At 44.3% G+C, this 23,125-nt stretch overlaps 1 protein-coding gene across 1 annotated transcript in view; it reads left to right on the forward strand.

The window, feature by feature from the left end:
- SDAD1 (SDA1 domain containing 1) overlaps positions 1–23,125 on the forward strand; it is a 34,064-nt gene that overhangs the window by 7,014 nt on the left and 3,925 nt on the right. Inside the window, exons 8-20 of the mRNA XM_035103080.2 lie at positions 91–165; positions 1,071–1,172; positions 4,358–4,427; positions 5,106–5,209; positions 6,295–6,352; positions 7,649–7,707; positions 8,959–9,035; positions 9,685–9,782; positions 10,149–10,225; positions 11,338–11,467; positions 12,993–13,090; positions 13,417–13,607; positions 14,251–14,335. Of these exons, the coding sequence (XP_034958971.2) occupies positions 91–165; positions 1,071–1,172; positions 4,358–4,427; positions 5,106–5,209; positions 6,295–6,352; positions 7,649–7,707; positions 8,959–9,035; positions 9,685–9,782; positions 10,149–10,225; positions 11,338–11,467; positions 12,993–13,090; positions 13,417–13,607; positions 14,251–14,335 (1,224 nt within the window). The remainder of the gene's footprint in view (positions 1–90; positions 166–1,070; positions 1,173–4,357; positions 4,428–5,105; positions 5,210–6,294; positions 6,353–7,648; positions 7,708–8,958; positions 9,036–9,684; positions 9,783–10,148; positions 10,226–11,337; positions 11,468–12,992; positions 13,091–13,416; positions 13,608–14,250; positions 14,336–23,125) is intronic.

Consider the following 23,125-nt stretch of genomic DNA (forward strand, 5'->3'; position numbering starts at 1 on the left):
AGGGAACCGTCAGAAATTGGCTGTAAAAATAACCATTTTCTCCTTCTTGTGTGCTTCTCTCCCCGATCCCCGCATCTCGTGGCTGTTCAGATACTAGTTGCTGGCTTGAAATTTTTCCTTGGAAAGGATGAAGATGAGAAAAGAGACAGTGATTCGGAATCAGAGGTTAGTGCATCCGGGGCGATGACTTTGTGCTAGTTCCTCATGGAGTGATGCGAGGGATGTGCCACAGGTATATATGCCTGGACAGTACTCTTTTAGGTTGCAGTTGCTTCTCTATTTAAGAAACAAAATAACTCTTGGGGCGGGGGACCCAGGAATTAAGGAGAAGGTTTTTCATTCTGACATTATATGGAGGGGGCTAGGATTTATTTTTTTTAATCCGGACTTTTATTCCAGATTGAAACCCTCCAATATTATATTAATCTTGCAACTATTAAAGGAGTTTTTATAAAAAAATTCTGCTGATGTTAACAATAAAAATATTCCAGTGATCCTAACTTAAATGTGTAGGTATGTCTAAAAGATATGGATGCTTATAATCTATATGTTCAGGGCAATGAATTATGATTATGAATGATCATGGGTGTTTTGTATAATTTAAATTCCATTGACTTTGATGATGCACTGCTATGCAAATTAAGGGCCCCATGATGGAAGAAAGGTGCACAAAATAATTTTATTTGTACCCTGTGCTGAAAAGGCCCCTAGAGCGGCTTGCATTGAATTAAAAGCAAGACAGTTAAATGCAAGACCAGAAACACAGCATGCAAGGGCAAAGGGACAGAGAGGGAAGGGGGGAAGCAAACAAAGGCAACAATTCTTAATTCTTAAAATGATGAGCTGGTATAAACAGCTCTGGGGCAGGAAGTGCCTGATGGAGCTGCTTTTTCAGCAGAGCCTGATGGAGTGAGCCTTGTTGCCCATCTCTCCCACTGAGGCAGCCTGATGGAATGATGACAGACAGAATTACTTTACGGTTCAGCAGGATATGACTACATGCTTTCCCCAGTGCAAGGCTTTGTGTTGAGAGTTAAACCACTCTTCCGTCTCCGGTATTCCTTCCCAAGGACGATGGCCCCACAGCAAGGGACTTAATGGTGCGATACTCCACGGGAAGGAAGACCAGCAAGAACAAGAAGAAGCTGGAGAAAGCGATGCAAGTCTTAAAGGTGAGCAGCGAGAGGCAGTGCGGTCCAGCAGGTCGATGCTTGGAAGAATGTGAGAGTGACCTGGGCTCAAATCCCCACTCCGTTTTGAAGCTCATTAGATACATAATGATTAAAATTTTATTATTTATAACCTGCCCATCTGACCGGGTTGCTCCAGCCACTCTGGGTGGATTCCCAAAAATATAAAATCATAACGAAACATCGAACATTAAAACTTCCCTATACAGGGCTGCCTTCAGATGTCTTCTGAAAGCTGTGTAGTTATTTGTGGTCAGAAGGTCGGCAGTTCGAATCCCTGCGATGCGGTGAGCTCCCATTGCTCTGTCCCAGCTCCTGCCAACCTAGCAGTTCGGAAGCACACCTGTGCAAGTAGATAAATAGGTATCGCTGACCCCTGGTATAACCAAATCAGTAATTTTTGATATAACTGTAAAAACTACTCTGAAAATTTATTATTCCAAAAATGAAACCTTCATCTGGTTGTAAATATTAAGATTATACCAGCAAGGGTGAGTCTTTCTGTAAAAAGATGTTTTGAATCAAGTCTTACTTGATTTGTTCTAAATCAAATCCACCCTGGTTTGAAGACATATTCCAGCTCAGTAATAATAATAATAATTTACAGTCATACCTCGGTTTAAGTATGCCTCTGTTTGAGTATTTTCAGTTTAAGTACTCCGCGGAACCGTCTGGAACATATTAATCCACTTTCCATTACTTTCAATGGGAAAGTTCGCTTCAGGTTAAGTACGCTTCAGTTAAGTACAGACTTCCGGAACCAATTGTGTTTGTAAACCGAGGTACCACTGTATTTATATCCTGCCCAAACACTCAAGGAGGGGACAGAGTAAGGCTGGGGATGTTGTGTATCTCTGGGGAGGAAAAGTAACCTAGAGAGAGTCCTGAGGGCCAGTTAGAAAGGTCTGGAGGGCCACATATGACCTCAGGGCCAGAGGTTCACCACCCCTGGTGCACAGGACAGAGAAGGCCCCTCCTGTCCTGCAGTTGTGCCTTCTGAGTCTCTCCACATGCATGCAACATTCAGAGATAGCCTTGTGCATCCAGTCCCAGGCATCCTGATTACATTCAGGAGGACAATCTGGTAAATGGCCACATTACTCAAGCCCAGGCTAGTTGGACCTTGTAGGCCCCATGCTAATGTTATGCCTTGGCACTGACAGCCAGCAGACCTGGAAGCTTAACAGGCTCTTCCACGACTCGTATCCTCGGCCCAGCAAGAAGTTTATTCCGAGATACAGGAAGAAACATCCCTGACAGAATAATTGCCACACACAGGAAGAATAAGGCTATAGCTTGAGTGCCTCACTTGAAGTTTCATAAATCATTTAATGTGTCAATACGAATGGACGTTAATATTTCAGGTTACAGGTAGGTAGCCGTGTTGGTCTGGATCGAAGTAAAATAAAAAAATTCCTTCAGTAGCACCTTAAAGACCAACTAAGTTTTTATTTTGGTATGAGCTTTCGTGTGCATGCACACTTCTTCAGATACAGTGAAATGGAAGTTTCCAGGCACTTATGTAGAGAAGGGGTGGGGAGGGGTGGGGATGGGGAGGGGGGATCACTCAGAAGGGTGGTGGAAATGGGTGATTGACTGACTGATAGCTGTTGATGACCGCAAACGACTGCAAATGGTTTTGCATGAAAAAGCAAGGGTTGAGATGGCTGAAGATCGCTTATCATGTATAATGAGATAAGAACCCGATATCTCTGTTCAAACCAGGTCCCTCCATGGTTTTGAGCTTGGTGATAAGTTGCAATTCAGCAACTTCTCTTTCCAGTCTATTTCTGAAATTCTTTTGTAGTAAGACAGCTACTTTGAGATCTTGTATAGAATGTCCTGGGAGATTGAAGTGTTCTCCTACTGGTTTTTCTGTCTTCTGGTTCCTGATGTCAGATTTATGTCCATTTATCCTTTGGCGTAGGGTTTGGCCTGTTTGTCCAATATAGAGAGCTGAAGGGCACTGTTGGCATTTGATGGCATACACAATGTTAGAGGATGAGCAATTAAATAGTCCTGAGATGGTATGTTGGATGTTGTTGGGGCCAGTAATGGTGTTGTCTGGGTGTATGTGGCAGCAAAGTTGGCATCTGGGTTTATTGCAGGCTCTGGTACCAGTGTCCATGTTAAGTCTGGTGGTTGTATTATTGTGGGTGAGGAGTTGTTTAAGATTGGGTGGCTGTCTGTAGGCAATGAAAGGTCTTCCTCCCAGAGCTTGAGAAAGGGAGCGGTCATTGTCCAGGAGAGGCTGTAGATCTCTGATGATGCGTTGTACTGTTTTAGCTTGGGAGCTGTATGTGATGACTAGTGGTGTTCTGTTATTTTCTTTTTTGGGTCTGTCTTGCAGCAGGTTCTCTCTAGGTATCTGTCTGGCTCTGTTGATCTGTTGTTTAACTTCATCAGGTGGATATTTTAGTTCTAAAAAGGTTTGCTGTAGATCTCTTAGGTGAGATTCTCTGTCTGTAGAGTTGGAACAGATGCGGTTGTAACGTAAGGCCTGGCTGTATACGATGGATTGTTTGGTATGTTTGGGATGGTAGCTAGAAGCATGTAGATATGTTTGTCGGTCAGTTGGTTTTCTGTATAAGGTGGTGTCTATACGTCCATCCTGTATTTTTATAGTAGTGTCCAAAAAATGTATTTCTTGCATAGATTGGTTCATTGTTAGGTTGATGGTGGGGTGAAAGTCATTGAATGTCTGGTGGAAGGTTTCCAGGGTCTGTTGTCCATGTGTCCAGATAATAAAAATATCGTCAATGTATCGCAGGTACAGGAGAGGTTTGAGTGGGTAGGAGTTAAGGAAACGTTGTTCTAAATCTGCCATGAAGATGTTGGCATACTGTGGGGCCATGCGGGTTAATATTTCAGTTGTTGTATAAGGGATTGTTATCCTGACTGGAGGGTAATTGAAATGAATTAAGATTTTGGAATGCAGAAATGAAACCATCCATTCTAGCACGTGGCGGGCCACCTAAAACATATGAATAATTGGTATTAGTAATTGTATTATAATTTGGCATTGTTATAATGAGGCAATTATTGGACTGTAGTTTGAAAATTAATAAAAATTGCTATAAAAAAATTCTGAGGTCTATGAAATGAAAGGAGTAAGTTCTCATTTCCCGCTGAACGTGTCTCTCTTCTGTTTCTCCCCCGTCACACAGAAACACAAGAAGAAGCGGAAGCCGGAGGTGTTCAACTTCTCAGCGATTCATTTGATCCACGACCCACAAGGCAAGTTCTTGACAGATGTGCTCTTTGCGGAGGACGATATTGGAGCAGAATAAGAAAAGTGGAGGACGTGAAGAGTTTTAGGTGCTGGGTATGGCGAAATACGGCTCTACCATTGGGTCAGTGAGACACTTGACCTGGAAGACATTGTTATTCCAGCTAAAACCAATGGGAACCATGACAAAGCTGCACCCAAGGCGGAACAGAATTTCCCTGTAGCTCAGGCTTCCTCAAACTTGGCTCTCCAGGTGTTTTGATACTACAATTCCCATCATCCCTGACCACTGGTCCTGCTAGCTAGGGATCATGGGAGTTGTAGGCCAAAAACATCTGGAGGGCCGAGTTTGAGGAAGCCTGCTGTAGCTCCTCAGCAAAAAATGCCCCTATTGGACAGGGTTTTTTTCATTCTCAGAGAAGTATGGATGGAAGCTGTGTGGGGAGGAGGAGCCACTGAATGGCAAAAGGTCCTGTTGATTTTGTGGTCCCTCCTCACAGCCAGCGGCCGTACATTTTTAGATTAGCAGAGGGTGGAGCCCTGAGACAGTCACTTACTTTAAAAGCCCTGCAATGATAACCGCAGGATGCTTTGTGACTTAAGGGTTTCTATTCTGAGTTTTCTTCTCCTCCTCTAAGTCTTCCCCCCTTCCCCTCTCCCTTGGTTCCCTTTTTGCTTTTTTTTAGACTTCTCCGAGAAACTTTTGAAGCAGCTGGAAACTTCAAAGGAGAGGTTTGAAGTGAAAATGATGCTTATGGATCTGATTTCTCGACTTGTTGGAATCCATGAGGTAGGAAGAAATCTGTAGGCTTAATACAGTTTTCAGCTCATGTAGAAAAGCTGTCTGGTATTTGGGACGGGTACACACTTCTTCAAGATAAGGGAGCTGTTAAGAATGTTGTATTTAAGAGTACTAAAATGATTTTAATCTTCTACATTTAATACCTTTATAAAAATATTTTTTACTGCTAGTTTTCATGTTCTGAACAGCTTTGATGTTGTTCTAAAAGCTTAAAGCTTTTAGGTAGAGTCAAATGGTGTATAATTTTTTTTAGGTGAATCCATAAAATATCAGGCATTCTCTGTATATGCAGCCACATTTCTTAAAAGTGTGTGCATGTTTTCATTTATGAATATTCACACATGAAAATGTTATGAATGCTTTCATGTTGTGATTATGAATAGTGCTTTTTGAACATTGATAACCCCATTCTTTAGCTAAAAAGGATGACATTGAAGGCATGGCACGTGAGGAAAAAAGGAATGGGAGGGGGGAGGAAAACAGCAGGCTCACAGACAAGCTCTTAAAGTTACAACTGATGTCAGTGGCCCTGCTGGCTGTCTTGCCTTTGATAAAGAGCAGTTCTTCCTTAGAAAAGCCAGATTCAGTCCCTCTCCCCGCCACCCCCACCCCCGAGCTGCAGCTGGGAATTGGAACTCTTTGAGGGGGGAATAGGTGGTCTCCTAACAACTCTCAGCACCCTTCAGAAACTACAACTCCCAGAATTCTTTGGGGGAAGCCATGGCTGCTTAAAGTGGCATCAAAGTGCTTTAACTGTATGGCATGATTGTGACCTAAGGACACCATTACACTGTGTTGAGCAACCAAAGATTGCTTTTTGCTCCATTTATCTTCCCTTTGCCCCTGTTGGGAGCAGTCCTGCATGTGGGCTGGGCTGGTTCTATAGCTCCAACATTCTTGGAATCAGGGTTTCTACCTGCTACTGATGTCATTGTAGCTGCTGGCTTTGCCCCAAGTCCTCCTTCCAATGGCACACGCTCCGTTCCCCAGGGATCTGGAGATTTAGTATTTCACCCGGGCCGAGAAATGAAGGTGCCCATTTGACATCTTGTGGGTGCTCTGTGTCTCCCCAGCTTTTCCTCTTCAACTACTACCCTTTCCTGCAACGATTCCTGCAGCCACACCAGAGAGGTAAGTGGTCACGCGAGTGGCGCTGTGGTCTAAACCACTGAACCTCTTGGGCTTGCCGATCAGAAGGTCGGCGGTTCCAATCCCCACAACGGAGTGAGCTCCCATTGCTCTGCCCCAGCTCCTGCCCACCTAGCAGTTCGAAAGCACGCCAGTGCAAGTAGATAAATAGGTACCACTGCAGTGGGAAGGTAAACAGTGTTTCCGTGTGCCCTGGTTTCCGTCACAGTGTTCCGTTGCGCCAGAAGCGGTTTAGGTCACAACTACCAGACTAGAGGACATCTGAAGGCAGCCCTGTTCAGGGAATCTTTTATTCTGCTCTGGTCAGACCTCACCTGGAGTACTGTGTCCAGTTCTGGGCATCACAGTTCAAGGAGGATACTGACAAGCTGGAACGTGTCCAGAAGAGGGCAACCAAAATGGTCAAGGGCCTGAAACCAAGCTTTATGAGGAACGGCTTAGGGAGCTGGGTATGTTTAGCCTGGAGAAGAGAAGGTTAAGGGGTGATATGATAGCCATGTTCAAATATATAAAAGGATGTCATATGGAGGAGGGAGAAAGATTGTATTCTGCTGCTCCAGAGAAGCGGACACGGAGCAATGGATTCAAACAACAAGAAAGAAGATTCCACCTAAACATTAGGAAGAACTTCCTGACAGTAAGAGCTGTTCGGCAGTGGAATTTGCTACCAAGGAGTGTGGTGGAGTCTCCTTCTTTGGAGGTCTTTAAGCAGAGGCTTGGCAGGCATATGTCAAGAATGCTTTGATGGTGTTTCCTGCTTGGCAGGGGGTTGGACTGGATGGCCCTTGTGGTCTCTTCCAACTCTTAAGATTCTATGATTCTAATGTTTAATAAATTATTGTATTTTAATGCTTCTGTTGGAAGCTGCCCAGAGTGACTGGAGAAACCCTGCCAGATGGGCGGGGTATAAATAATAAATTATTTATTTATTTATTTATTTATTTATTTAGTTCTGCTGGCCACATGACCCGGAAAGTTGTCTGTGGACAAATGCCTGCTCCCTCAGTCTGAAAGCAAGATGAGTGCCGCAACCCCATAATCGCCTTTGACTGGATTTAACCCTCCAGGGGTCCTTTACCTTTACCATTTGCAGCAATGGCAAGATTCTGTCTTGCACCACGGCAGTACTGAGATGGGCATAATAACCTTGGCTTTGTGTAGGCAGCTTCCTTTGCTCATAATATCCCTTCTGTTTTGGAGGCTACCCCAATTTGAAAACGTGTCTGTATTTCCCCCATCTCTACAACAGCCTTTTTCTCTCTGGCTTTCCCCTTCTAGAAGTGACCAAGATTCTCCTCTTTGCTGCACAGTCCTCCCATCAACTTGTCCCGCCTGAGGTGTGTAATTCATTTATTCAATCATTTGTTACATTTCGCCCCTCCAAGAAGCTCAAGGGAGTGTATGTGGTTCTCTCCCCCCCCACACACACATTCTCCTCACAACAAGCCTGTGGGGAAGGTCATCCTGAGAGACACAGTAACTAGCGCAAGTCGAGCTTCAGGTCCGAGTTAGCATTTGAACTGGGGTCTCCCAGGTCTTCGTCAGACACTTTCCAAATCACATGGATCTTTCCAAGGGCCGGGAAATGGCAAAGGGAAGCAACTCCTGAGCCTTTGGGCTTTCAGTGGCCATGTTGGGATGGGTATCATGCCAAGCCACAGTTTAGTGTGGCAAGATCCAGCCACAACAAGCCTTGCAAGCTTTTGCTTGTACAGCTAGCCATTTTCATCTGTTGTTAATTGTCTTTGTCTTTCTTTCTGTACAATAATTTTTATTGGTTTTCAGTTACAATAAACCAATCATAACCTCATTATACCTATGCCAAATTTTATACCAATCATTGAGATGCCAAATTATACAATTTAGGTGCCCCCCTGGATGCTAGAATTGATGGTTTAATGATTTACTTTATTTCTGCGTTTCAACTTCCAATTACGCTCCAGTCAAAATAATCCCTTATATCGCAACTGCACATTATTGACACATTAATTGATGTTAATTGGCTTTGTCTGAAACCTGCCAACTTCAAAGCAGCTCGTTCTCATTATCCTTTGATTTGACCTTGCATCCCCAACCAGCCCTATCTGGAAGATGCCTTCGACACAGTAAAGAACTGGGTACTCCAAGTGCAAATGGCCTTGTGTTGCAATTGACCAAGGATGTACCTATTTACTTTGATATTGTGTAAACACCTGCAACGCTGCTACTGACCCTAACTTCTCACACAATGTGTATGTTAACATTCATTTTTCAAAGTGTTCTGGGTGTGTCCTATACATTTCTTGCAAACTTGCAGGCAAGGACGGTGGTTGCCTTTGTCCTGTTTCTGTCTCCTACGTGGAAGTAACTTTTCTAGTGTGAAGTGGCCCAGAGCTAAAGGGAAGATGCTTCAGGATCAGAGCAAGAGCCATGATTCAAAAGTCTGTGTTACAGTGCTCTGAAAAGCACCTTTATCTGCCATTTAAGCTTTTAAAGTGCATTTGAACGCTTGTATGTATGTTCATGGGTGGTGATGAATGAATGCACTTTGAAACAGCAGCGTTGGCAAATCTGGATCTGTCTTACCTCTTGGCTTCCTTTATCACCAGATTGTCCAGTCAGTGCTGATGACAATAGCCAACAACTTCGTCACGGAAAAAAACTCCGCAGAAGTGATGACTGTTGGGTAGGTAAAACTTTAAAGCTCAGGGACATCTGAGCTTGGATATGCGTGACTATGGGTGGGAAGTGGCCAGAACAGGGTCTCCCAAACTTGGGTCTCCAGCTGGTTTTGGACTACAACTCCCATCATCCCTTGCTAGCAGGACCAGTGGTCAGGGATGATGGGAATTGTAGTCCCCAAATATCTGGAGACCCGAGTTGGGGAAACCCTGGGTTAGACTGAGCGGAAGTGCTTCCTATTTCCTCTTAGGAACGTGCATTTTGATTCTTAGTTTCCATCTTGTAGTACCACATCACAATACAAGAGGAAGGACGTAGCTCAGTAGTTTTGCATGAAGAAAGCCCCCAGTTAAATCTGTGGCACCTCCAGGTGGGGATGACAAAGAGACCCCCGGTATGAAACCCTGGAGAGCTGTTGGCAGTCAGCGTAGGCATTGCTGAGCTGGGCAGCCTGACTGCGTAAGACAACTTCCACTGAATAGCAATTTGCCATTACTCATGAAGCAGATTAAACAATGAAAAATAAGTGGATTTGCCTATGCAAGTGGCAGAATCCAGCTTTTTCTAGAGCTGAATTTTGGTTGCTTCCACACTTTTCAAGTGTACCGTAATTTTACCATGGTTTAATATTTTTAAATGTCTTAATTTTCCAGGATTAATGCTATAAAAGAGATATCTGCTAGATGCCCTCTGGCCATGGCAGAAGACTTGCTGCAAGACCTGGCGCAGTACAGATCCCATAAAAACAAGAGTAAGTTTGCTACTTTACACGGGCACGTATTTGACTTAAGGACATATTTAGGTTTCTCGCCCTGTTGGTTCATGAGGATTAGGAGCCTATTAAGTCTACATTGTGTTCTCTCCCAGGTGCCAGGTGCTTATTCAAATTATTGCTGGGTTTCTTTGATGCCATTTACTCCATGAATATTTTATTTGGCTATGATATTTTAGTTCATTTTTATTTTATTGAGAGTTTGGGTGCCCTTTTCATTTGTTTCCGTGAAAAATGGAAAGCGACTTCCAAGAGAAAATCTAGTTTAATTGAGAAATGTGCTTTATAGTCAGTCTGAACCCTGCTCTCAGAACATCTTTGATTCACTCCCATTTTTCTCTGCAGATGTAATGATGTCGGCAAGAACGTTGATACAGTTGTTCCGGTCGCTCAATCCAAAGATGCTGCAGAAAAAATTCCGGGTAAAGCACGCCTTGAGTTTTCAGTGCTAGTGCGATAACTGGTTTGTTAAACCCTTGATAGTGCGTCTTTGGAATATTAACTTCCTCGTGGCTGAATGAAATAGTAGGATGTGGTTGTATGTTGTTTTGGACATTTTAGGGAAGGGGATTGTTCTGCAACCTGCAGATTCTGTCTGCTTTCATGGAATGCAAGGCAGAGAGCTTTCCCTGGAAAACAGGAGCTGTTAGAGTTAGTCTAAAAATAGACTTGAAATGATCCTTGCATAGTTTTGCCCCTAGCAACACGTTTTCTCCCAACAACAGGTCTTCCCTAGCAACAGAGTTTCCTTAGTGACCAACTTCTTTATTAGACATGCTCTGAAGGAGAGAAGTGTGGCTGTTACTCTGCCCAGGTGACTGAAGAACAGAGAGGAGGAATGATTGTCCATACATAATTTTACTTAATTTTTCCTTAGACCAGTACTGTACAGTCATACCTTGGAAGTCAAACGGAATCCGTTCCAGAAGCCTGTTCGACTTCCAAAATGTTCGAAAACAAAATCGCTGCTTCGGATTGGCTGCAGGAAGTTCCTGCAGCCAATCAGAAGCCCCGTCGGACGTTCAGGTTCCTAAAGAACGTTCACAAACTGGAACAATCACTTCTGGGTTTGTGGTGTTCGGGAGCCAAAAAATCCAAGTCCCAGGGCGTTCAGGATCCGAGGTACGGCTGTAGTTGTTTAAGTTGTAGTGTTAATTCTTCAACAAATACATTAAGCAGAGCTGGAATGGGTGAGGTGTTTATTCCCACATGCGAATTCACCGACAGATGACATGAGAGACGTTCTGGGTGACTCGGCTGACTTAAAAAAGGAAACCCTGTACTGACAGGAGCCTCACTCTGAAGAAGTATGCATGCACATGAAAGCTCATACCAATGACAAACTTAGTTGGTCTCTAAGGTGCTACTGGAAGGATTATTTTTATTTTGTTAGAACACACAAAGCAATCCAAGTTTGTGACCATCACTACGCCTTGTGGATTAGAATATTTTGTCTCAAATAAATGATTCCTGTGCAGTTCATAGCCAGAATGTGTTGCTCCTCTTAAAACATGAACGCTTGGATTGCTCTTAGGGTAAACCAACAGAAGCCACGTCGGAGGCCAAAATCCACGAATACGGGGCGTTGGATGCCAAAGACTACATCCCAGGAGCTGAAGTCCTAGAACTTGAGAATAAGGGAGGAGATGGGGATCTGGAAGGAGGTTAGTTTTGCTTTTGCGTTTCTGGAGGCTGCCCGCTGCTCTGGGCCTGTGGGCACATTTGCAAACTGGTGCAGGCGTCACACGCACCATGCGGCCTATTCTGGTTGGCTTCTTTCAAGTCAAACTTCAGCAGGGGGAAGAGAGACCCTGTGGGTGCCAGGAGAGGTCTCTGCAGGTGCCATGCTGGTGTTAGAGAGAGAGAGAGAGCAAGCCAGCTTGATTCATTTCAGGATAGATTTCCTGAACTTCTGCAAGTACATTCGCAAACAGGCAATGCTTAGTTGTCTATGTCTGATGTTTACATCTGCTGCCTGTGCTGATAGGTAACTGAGGCTGTCTTGTTCAGTGCATTCTGTGTTTGGGAGTGTCTGGATGGGTGGAAGCAGTTTTATACCTGCCTTTCCACCCTCAATGAGAGCCTCTCTGGGATATAACTGGGTCCTCGCAGGTGAGAGATGAGAGAGGGATTGGTTGCAATATCACCAAGTAAATGATGTGTTTATGAATGATAAAAAAATGGGTTTTGAAGACAAAAGGTCCAAATTTCAAATAGATTCGTTGGAAGGCAGAACTAAATTGTTGTCAAAAATGTATGATTTGTTGTTAGAATGGTATACGAAAGATGAATTGACAAAAGATGTGATGATAAAATGGGCAAAAGATTTTGGGTATAATATTGAATATGACGTGTGGTTGAAATTGTGGAATCAAACATTGAAATTTACTGCATGTACTGCCCTGAAGGAGAATGTTTTGAAGATGATGTATAGATGGTATTTAACACCAGTAAAATTGGCTAAGATGTTTAGGATGAGTAGCAAAACATGCTGGAAATGTAAAGAGAAAGACGGTGAATTTTATCATATGTGGTGGACATGCGATAAAATTAAAAGATTTTGGGAAATGATATATAATGAAATGAAAAAGATTTTTAAATATACTTTCCCCCCCAAAAAAGAAGCTTTTCTATTAGGAATTATAGGACAAGAGATAATGAAAGGAGATCAAGTATTATTTATGTACGTGACAACTGCGGCTAGGACTTTGTTAGCCCAAAAATGGAAAACTCAGGAGTTACCGACGATTGAAGAGTAGCAGACGAAAATGATGGACTATGCAGAATTAGCAAGACTGACTAGCGAGATAGGAGTGAATAAGAAAACTGAATGGGGGGAAGGAGGGAAGTCAAAGCTTGGCAGAGCAAAGAAAATCATAAGGATTGATAAGATGTTAAGAAGAGAAATTTTGTGTTTATTATGTTTATTATGTATTGTTGTGTTTGTGATTGTATGTGTGGTTTGTTTTTGTTTAAATGTGTTTAATTGGAAAATCTTTAAAATGCTTTAAAAAAGAGAGAGAGAGATGAGAGAGGGATATTACATAGTCAAGTGAAGCTCCTTAGCATTTCAGAGATGCGGAGGGTGCCTTACATGTGTGTACGCTTGGCTGTGATCATCTGTGTGTGACTCTTACAATTAGGGCTGGGTGATATCTAGCTTCCAGCATCTTTTCCCCTCCATTGCAGATGGCTGGGAGACTGCCAGTTCTGCTGAGGAGGAAGATGACGAGGATGGAGAATGGATTGACGTGCATCATTCCTCCGACGAGGAACAGCAAAAGCTAGTAAGTTGCTGCTGCTGCTGCTGCATTTTAGCAAAAACATATTTAAAATTTACGTACAGAGTCGCTTGCTGGGCGCATTGGTACAGCAGCATTTCATCAAGAAGCTGGGAAGTGTTGGCGGTGAAACTGACTTAAATCCATATGCCTGTGTTGCTGAGGCTAGTGTGCTAGACCTGAACCCTGGAAACACCAACACGGCGGGGCCTCTGTGGTCCAAATTCTGAGTCCTGGCAGAGCCTGGTGTACAAATGCATAACTGCCACAGGGTGGAGTCACATAGCAATAAAACACCATACTCGGATGTCATGTGTACTTTTGCTTTAAAGGCAGAAAAAATCGAAGGCATGCCTGTGGAAGAGCGGAAGGCCAAGGCGACAGCCGTCAGCAGCAGCAGATTCCTCACCCAGGAGGAATTCCAGAAAATCCGCCTCGCCCAACTTAGCAAGGAACTGAAGTCTGCACCTGGCAAGGCAGCAAAGAGGAAAAACATTGAAATAGAAAATGAGGAGGAGTCAAGGTAAATTATTATTATTATTGTTATTATTAATTTATTTATTAAATTTATATACCGCCCTATACCCGGGGGTCTCAGGGTGGTTCACAGAATAAAATCAAGATATAAAACCACAAAATACATAACAACAACAACCCAATAGCCCCCCACCCACAAAAAAGAGCCACATTTTAAAAGGGCATAGATATCAATCAGATCAACCAAAGGCCTGGTTAAAAAGGAACGTTTTTGCCTGGCACCTAAAGGTGTGTAATGAAGGTGCCAGGTGAAGTTCCCTGAAGAGAGCATTCCACAGACGGGGGAGCCACTGCAGAGAAGGCCCTGTTCACGTGTTGCAACCTTCTGGATCTCTAAAGGAGAAGGCACACGAAGGAGGGCCTCAGAAGATGATCTCAGAGTCCGGGTAGGTTCATATGGGAAGAGGTGGTCCTTGAGGTATTGCAGTCCTGAGCCGTTTAGCTTTTATAGGTCAAAACCAGCACTTTGAATTGGGCCCGGAAATTAATCGGTAGCCAGTGCATGGAACTTGTGCACGAAGTTCCTATGATTTGCTCCAGCCCCTAAAGTTTGTGCAGTTTCAGTGAGGCAGTCATCGTTCTTCTAAAGTTGACGCATGAGGTCATATTATTGCATTTGCTCTTTTCAGGGGAGAGCTGCTTTCGCTCAGGGACATTGAGCATCTTCACAAGAAACCCAAGTCGGATAAAGAGACGCGACTGGCCACAGCAATGGTGAGGCGTTCTGTCCAAACAGTTTCGTTTATACTAGAATAGATGCCCAGTCAACGTAGCTGAATGTTGGGAGATTTCAAGCACAAGAAAGCACTTCGCACGGCCTATAGTTGAACTCTGGAGCTCACTCCCAACAGATTGGGGGGGGGGGGGTTTGGCCACCAATTTGGGTGGCTTCAAAAGAGGTCTGTAACAAATTCACGGGGGAATAAGTAGCTACTAGAGAAAAATGGCTGTTTGAAAACCAGTTGCTGGGAATCACAGATGAGGAGATAGATGGTTGTTCCTCTCACGCCATCCTTAAGGGCTTCACACGTGGTTGGCCACACTGAGAACAGGATCTCGCAGAATCAACTATGAGAGCTGGACTAAGATCCAGCAAGACTCTTCTTTTGGTCAGGAAGATGAGATTTTTAGATGCCGGGAGAATATTTTTTTTTTATTTATTTATTTATTTATTTATTTATTTATTTATTTATTTATTTATTTATTTATACTCTGCCCATCTGGCTGGGTTTCCCCCGCCGCTTTGGGCGGCTTCCAACAAATACCAAAATACATTAAAATATCACAGATTAAAAACTTCCCTAAACAGGGCTGCCTTTAGGTCTTTTCTTTTCTTTTTTTTTTTTTTAAAAAAAAAAAAATTTTATTGAAGGTTTTCTCAGTTTACAAAGACGTGTACAGTGTCTCTCATAACATTTTTACAGATCAGTTTCAATTGTTGAGACATTGGGGAGGAAAAGGGGGGAGAATGGTAGATAAGGGAAGGGGGTGGGGGTGTGTGGCAATGTTTCTGTTTTACTTAATGTGTGTGTGGGGGGGGGGAGTTGTCAGCAATGCTTGCATAGGTTCCTTGTTGTGCATTTGTTTTCCTTTGGTGGTGAGAGTTGTTGGGGTTGGCCTAGGATATAGTTTTATTTTGTGGTTGGCTGTGGTGGTCTGTTTTATGTGAGTGGGGTGGGTGGGTGTTCTGGGTCAGGTTAGCCAAATTGATTTGTATGCTGTTGGTGGATTTTTGTCGTTGTCTTGTTGGACTGTGTATGTGATGAAGGGGAGCCATGTTGGGGTGAAGCCGTCTTCTTCTATTTGTCCCCGTGTCAGTTTCAACTTATTGGTTAGTTTTTCTAGTAGGGCTGTTTCCCATACCGTCTGGTACCATTGGTCTATGCTTACTCCTGACAGGTCTTTCCAGTGTCTGGTTATGATGCTTCTGGTTGCTGAGAGTAAGTGGGTTATGAGTTCTTTGTGTTGTAGATGGGCATTATTGTCCTGGAAGATGTTTAGCAAGGCCAGTTCTGGGGTAAGTTCTAATGTTTGTTGGGTTATTTTACCTATTTCTCTTACGGTTGTTCTCCAGAATTGTTGGGTTTTGGGGCATTCCCACCACATGTGGAAATACGTGCCTGTTGAGGTGCATCCTCTCCAGCATTTTGATGAGGTTCCTGGGTGTATTAGTGCTAGTTTTCGTGGTGTGAGGTACCACCTGTAGATGGTTTTCAGAGTGAGTTCTTTCCTTTTTGCTGATATGGATTTAAAGGGGGGTTTAGCCCACATTCTGGTCCATTGAGTGGGGTTAATCTCGTAGCCTATGTCGTCTTCCCATTGTTTTTTTATTGTGTCTGGGGGGTTTGTGGGATTTTGGAGCAGTATTTTATATATTGCAGATACCATCCCTTTGCCGTGACCCTTTGTCGTTAGGAGGAGATTTTCAAAGGGTGTCAGGGGTCTTGTTGCTGCTAGTTTTATTGCTGGCTTGTTCAGAAGGGCATGTAATTGGTGTTGTGCTAACCAGGGTATTTGGGTGTCTTCTAGTTTATCTTGTATTTCTTGTGTTGTCAGAGGTGTGTTATTTTTATAAAAGTCTAGTAGGCGATATAGGCCTTTGGTTTGCCAAGTTTTTGTTTGGATGTTTTGTGCTGCATGGTGGAATAGTGGATGATAGACTAGGGGGAGTAGTGGGGATGTGGTTGGGGATAGTTTGTCCGTTTCTGTTTTCCATGCTTTGAACATGGTTTGTGTGTACCTATTAAGTGTTGTGGGGATCTTTCTTAGTTTGTGTGGGAGGAGTGGGTATGCTGTGGTGCAGATACTTTCAATTGTCTCTCTCTCTAGGTGTATCCATTGTTTTGTCTCGTCTTCCAGTATATATGGGATTATATGTCGAATTTGGTTGGCCCTGTAATATGTTTCTATGTTAGGGATTCCCCATCCTCCTTGTGAGGTGGGGAGGTGCAGGTATTTGGTGCTTATTCTTGGTTTCTTGTGTGAGAAGATGAAGGAGTGTAGTTTTCTCTGCCATCTGCGAAGTTGGGTTGGGGGGATCCAGACTGGGAGGGTTTGGAATAAGTAGGTTAATTTTGGGAGAGTGATCATTTTGATCATTGCCATTTTATCTGAAAGGGTGAAATTCATGTTGTTCCATCTCTTTAGGTCCTTGTTTATTTGTCGCCACAAGGGTTTATAGTTGTGGAGGTATAATTTGTTGAGATTTTTGGTTATTTGTACCCCTAGGTATCTGAACTTGGTGTGACAGAGTTTTATTTTGGTGATGTTAGCGAGTTCTTTCTGGGTGTGGGGAGGAGTATTGAAGCACATGGCTTCTGATTTTGCAAAGTTTACTCGCAGGCCTGACACCGTTGCAAATGTGTTGAGCTCTCTGGTTAGGGAGATTGCTGTGTTTAAGGGGTCTGATGTTGTGACCATTAGGTCATCTGCAAAGAGCCCTAATTTATATGTTCTGCCTTTTATTTCCACTCCTTTGATGTCTGTGGCTGCACGGATTCGGATAGCTAGCGGTTCTAGGGCTAGTATAAATAGGAAGGGGGATAATGGGCATCCTTGTTTTGTGCCTCTTTGGATTTCTATGTTATTCGAGTCTATGTTGTTGATTCTGCATTTTGCTGAGGCTTGGGAGTATATTTGTTTGAGGATTTGTATAAAGTTTGGGCCAAATTTCATGCTAGTTAGTACTGCTAACAGGTATTTCCATTCTAGGCAATCAAAGGCTTTGAGGATGTCTAGAGATATAATTGTCAGTGGGATTTTGGTTGCCTTGCTGTGTTCGATTAGGTTCAGCAGTTTCCTGATGGGGTCTGTGATATTACGACCGGGGACGAAGCCGGTCTGATCTGGGGCTACTAGGTTGCGTAAGAAGTTTTTCAGGCGGTTGGCCAGGATTGATGTGAATATCTTGTAGTCTTGGTTTATTAATGAGATTGGGCGATATGATTCAACTTTGAGATTGTCCTTCAGTGGTTTTGGGATGGAGACTATTTTGGAGTGGGTCCAGGTTTTGGGGATGGGCCCCCCTTTCATGATGTCATTAAATAGGCGGGTCATGTGTGGCATTAGGGGTTCTTTGAATTTCTTATAGAATTCTGCTGTGAAGCCGTCTGGGCCTGGGGCTTTGTGTGGTTGCAGGTTTTTGAGGACCTCGTCTATTTCCTCTGTGGTGATGGGCCTGTCCATGTATTCCTGTTCTTCATTTGTTAAGGTGGGCATGGTCAGTCCTGCTAAGAATTCTTTTATTTCCTTCTCAGGTGGGTTGCGGGAGGTGTACAGATTGGAGTAAAATTCTGCAAATTCTGAGGTTATTTCTTTGGGGGAGAATGTTGTGTTGCCGTCTTTTTTGGTGATGCAGTGTATTCTTGTTTTGAGTGTTCTTTTCCTACATCTATTTGCTAATAGTCTGGAGTTTTTCCCTCCATATTCATAGAAGCGTTGTTTAGAATATAGAATGCTGGTCATTGTTTTGGTGATTTCTAGGGAGTCTATTTCCCTTCTCTTTTGTTCTATGAGTTTAAGAAGTTTTTTGGATCCTGTTTGTTTGTAGCGTGATGAGAGGGTTGTAATGTCCTGTTCCATTTTACTAATCTTTGTGGAGGTTTGTTTTTTAAGGAGCGTTTTCTCTTTTATGCAAGCTCCTCTGGTGACTGCTTTCATTGCGTCCCATAGGAGGGGGGTTGTTATGTTGTTCACATCATTTTCTTTGAAGTAATTTTGAAGGGTTATTGTGAGACTTTCTCTAATTTGTTTGTTTGTGGTTAGGATGGGGCTAAAGGACCATGATGGGGTACTGTGTGTTCTCTCTCCTATTTTAATGGTGACTTCTACCGGGGCATGGTCTGTGATTTTAATGTTGCCTATGTTTGATGATTCCACCCAAGGGATTAGACTCTGTGTGAGCAGAATGCTGTCCAATCTGGACGTTGTGCCATGTCGTCCAGATTGGAATGTGTGGGTGGTGTCTCCCGGGTTTTGTTCACTCCAAATGTCGTATAGACCCTTGTCTTTTAGCAGTTTTATTAACTTGTAAGATTCCCTAGTTATTGGGGGTTTTCCGCGAAGAAAAGTTGCCCATGGGGTTGTAGATTGGATGTTTTTTAGGGATATGCCTTTCATGTTTAGGTTGAGGTCGCCTCCTAGGATGGCTTCCCCTTCCATGAAGGAGAGGAGTTTGTTTAGTGTCTTCTGGAAGAATTCTAGTTGTTTTGAATTTGGGGCATATATAGAGCCGATTGTCAGTTTAATTTTGCCATCTAGTGTTCCTTTGATGAAAATGAATCTGCCCTTTTTGTCTTTCAGGACTGTTGTGGCTTTGAAGTTTAGGTCTTTATTAAGTATTACAGCTACTCCGCGAGCCTTTCCTGAGCCTTGTGCCACCCATTGTTGACTGAAGCGGGGGTCGCTCAGAAGTTTGTTCCCTTTGGGGGGGTTGTGTACTTCTTGTAGGAAGGTGATGTGTGGTTTCATGGTGTTTATGTATGAGGTAATGCGTTTTCTTTTAATGGGGTTTCCCAACCCCCTCACATTTAACGTAATCGCTTTTAAGTTAGCCATCATGTCTGTCTGTTGTGTAAGGTGAATCCTTGCCAACCCGTCCAGGTTGTCCTGTGTCTCTCACTATGTGTTGTTTGCTGAACCATTGGGGTTTCGCTGACCTAGGGTGTGGTGGGTAGGGGGCTAATGGGGTTAGAGTTAGATTTGGGTTAGGGAGTAGGGGGTAAGTTGTATAGAGTTTCCTATGTGTAGGCTCATAGGTGTTCGTTTGGGGTATTCTGGGCCATCCGGCCCTGGGTCTCAGCTGATGTGGAGGGCCATGTTCAGAGACAGGCCTTCCCCCTTGTCGTTTACGACGTGGGGTGATCAGCGAGACGATGTAAAGCATCCATGTGACATGGGTGTCGGGTATAGGGTTTGGGAACAATGTTGCCAGTATTAATAGCAACATCATTTTTGTGTTAGGGTGTAGGTGTGAGTGTTGGTGCGCTCTCTGGTGCCACCATTGTGCTGATTGGGTTTTAACTTTTAGCCTGATCGTAGGTTGGGTAGTGTAGGTTGCATTTGTTATTTTTCCTTGGAATGGATTGGGTGTGTGTGTTGAGGGTGTGTGTTGTGAGTTGTTGGGTGATGGGGGATGTGGTTGAGGTTGTTTGGGCTGGTGTTGGAGTGGCGGTTTCTGTGGGGGTGTGGGGCTGGGGGGGGAGTGTTGTTGGTGTCAGTGTTGTTCATAGCCTAGGGGGGGAGGGGGGAGGGAGGGGAGAGTCACCAGTCCTGCAGCTTGAGATGTTTTCCAGCTGTTTCATCTTGCTGCGGTTGTTGTTGCAGTGAGGTTGTTCCTCTTTGCTGTGCTGAGTTAGTCGTTCTTGGTCAGGCTTCTCGTGTCGTATGGTCGGCCGGATGGTTTCGCGCATGCTGGTGTTGTTTGGTTGTAATGGCGGGCTTTGTGTTGCTCTTGATTCTTTGCCTTTTTCTTCTTGTTGTTCTGGACTTTCGTCCAGCCATTTGCTGTTGTTTCGTTGTCTTGGTCTTGGCTGTCGCTTGGTGGGTCCTCTTGAAGCCATTCCGGTGGGATGTTGAGTCCGAGGTCCTTCAGTAGTTGCCTGGCTTCCGTTTTGTTGGTAGCTGTGTATTGTTTTGTATTTTTTGTTGCAATGAGGCGGAAGGGGAAGCCCCATCGGTATTTGATCCCTGCTTCTTGGAGACTTCGGGTGCATGGACGTAAGGTTTTCCTCCGATTTAGGGTATCTTGGGACAGATCTTGTAAGGCCAGTATGTGGTTGTTTTTGTATTGAAGGTTGGTCGAATTTCTAAGGTAGTTCCAGATTTCTTCTTTCTTTTTGTAGCGTGCGAAGCACACGATGATGTCCCTTGGGGGGTCGTCGGGTTTTGGCATGGGTCTTAGAGCTCTGTGCGCCCTCTCCAGGTCATCTATCTCGATTTTCAGGTTTGGCACTGTCTCTCTTAGCCAGCTTACTATTAGGTTCGCTGGGCTTTTCCCTTCCGCTTTTTCCGGAAAGTTGCGAAAGCGGATGTTGCAGCGTCTATTCCGATCTTCAAGGTCCGCTTGTTTGATTTTCAGTTCTTCCTTTTCTGTTTCCAGTTCGTTCAGTTTCTTTTTTATATGTGTGTTTTCCTCCTGGTGTTGCTCTATTGTCCTTTTTTGTGTTTGGTTCTCGTTCTCCAGAGCTACCAGTTTGGATGTTAGTTCGTTGATTTGTGCCTGTAGGGGGGCCACTGTGTCCTCCAGTTGTTTTGTGAACTGTTTTGTTAATTCTTTCGTTATTCTCTCTATTAGTCTTGTTTCCAGATCCCTCTGATCTTTTTTAGTCATCGGGTGGTCGTCTTCCTGGAGAGGCGTTGCGTTCTCAGCACTGTTTGCCATTTTCCTGGCTGGTGTTATCGTGGTTTCCCTGTGGTTTTCGGTTTGAGGTCTGCTTGGTGACTTCTTGGAGTAGGGTTTGATGTGATTGGGAGTCGTGGTGTTACGTAGATTATTGGTTTGATCAGGCGTTGATTGGTGGCAATTCAGAGCGTTTGAATTAGGCGGTCATTTGTGTGTCACCTGGGTTGTGTTTTGTAGGCTTCTCCGGAGTTCTCGTGTTCTCCTCAGTGGTGCACCCTCGTGTGTTCAGGGTGGGGGGGTGTTGGGGTCCAGTTGGGGGTGGAAGGTGGGGTTGTGGAACACAACAGGTAGTTAAAGGATTTGAGCTTGGCAGGGTTGTTATCAGGTAGATTTAAGCAGAACTGTATAGTGTCAGAGGGTGGGAAAGAGGATGGAGAAGGGATTTAGGAGGAGGGGGAAAAAAGGGGGAGAGGGGGAGGGATGGGAGATTGGAAAGTAAATGGGGGTTGGAGGGAAGTGGGGGGTGGGGGGAAGGAAGAAGTGAAAGGGCAATAGAGAGAGGGGGGGAGAGGGAGGAAGGAAGGAAGGAGGGAAAGTCGTAGCAGTGATGGTATATTGTATTGGTGCTTTTAGGTTCGGTGTGGGGTAAGGGTTTGCTGGGAGGTTGTTGATGAAAGTGGGTGGGGGGTGTAGGTATGTAGTTGTTGGGGATCAGGGGGGAAGGAGCGGGGAACAGGCACACTTAGAGTGAGGTATAAAGTGGGGGCTGGGGCTGGGGTGGAGAACAGTGTATTTGAAAGTGTGAGGGATGGGGGTATTAGCAATAAATCAAGGTTGGGACGACTGCGGTAGCAGAGGTCCCCTTCTAAACAGACAGGTGTTGGGGTTAGGTATGGGGTGGATTTAAGAAATAAAATAAAATAAAGTGGTCAAACAAGCGTGGGGGGAGCAGGAAGTGGGGTGGGTAGGGTGGTGAGGGGGAGATGCGTAAAGGGAGATGCGTAAAGAGGGGGGATTGGGTATTAGTAACTAAGGGGGGGGTTCTGTTTGTTGAGGGTGGGAGTGGGATGTTATAGGTGGTGTAAAGATGCTGGTGTGGGGGGGGGAGAAGAGTGAGGTGGGTTTAAAAAGTAAAATGGAGATAAAAATATAAGTGATACACGCACACACACACACACACACACACACACACACGAGACAGAGCCAAAAAGGAGGTATAAAAAGCAAAATTATTTGGAGGAGGTGGCTGCAATGGCAGCGCCTCCCTTAAAAAGGGGGGTGTTCAAAAAAAAAAAAAAACGGGGCAAAGAAGAGAAAAGGAAGGGGGGAAATGGGGGGAGGCCTTTGAGGGTAATATAAAAATTGAAAATATAAAAAAGATAGTTGGTAAAAATGGGAGAAGCAATACAAAACAAAAGCAAAGACAAACAATAAGCAGAGATCTCCTTAGGTGATCTCGAGCAGTATTTTTGCTCCCTCTGGGAGTCCTATCTCACGCTGCCTCTCTCTGGGTCTCGCCCGTTAAGAGCAGCAATTAATATATGTATATATGTGAAACAGCTACAGCAACAAAAATAAGGTTTTTTTAAAAAAAAAGAATTTTTTTTTAAAGAAAAAATAGGGGGAGAATAATAGTAATAATAGTAAAAATTGGAAGAAAAATATTTATTTATTTATTTTTTAAAAAAAGGAAAAATGGAAAGATGGAAAAAAAAGATTCAGAAATTGCAAAAGCGATGCCTTTTCCAACAGGCCTCGTTGGTGGGGTGAGAGCTGGGCTTGGGCCTGGTTTTTGCCACGTGTCTCCCCCGCGGCCTTTGTCCTCCTACCTCGCCTCTTCTCCCTTGTTAGTGGCGGTGGTTCTTTGGCAGGGCTGCTAGTCCAGGGTGCGACGGTGTGACCGGCAGGACCGAGGAACCTCGCCTCAGTGGGGCCTTTCTCCTTCTTCTCCCTACGTCCCGGTGGGGGAGAGGACGGCTGCAGCCGCGGCAGCGGCGGTGCACGTGGGGACTCTCCTTCCCCTCCGGTATGTTCTTTCTCTCTCTCCTCCCTGTGTCCCGGGGGGGGGGAGAGAGTGGTGGCGGCAGCGACAGCGCGCTCAGGGGCTTTCCTTCTTCACCGGAGCGTCGGCGCTCCGGGATGCAGGCTTCAGCGCGCTTGGG

This window comes from Zootoca vivipara, chromosome 9 (genome assembly GCF_963506605.1).
Source record: "Zootoca vivipara chromosome 9, rZooViv1.1, whole genome shotgun sequence".
NCBI classification, from domain to species: domain Eukaryota; kingdom Metazoa; phylum Chordata; class Lepidosauria; order Squamata; family Lacertidae; genus Zootoca; species Zootoca vivipara.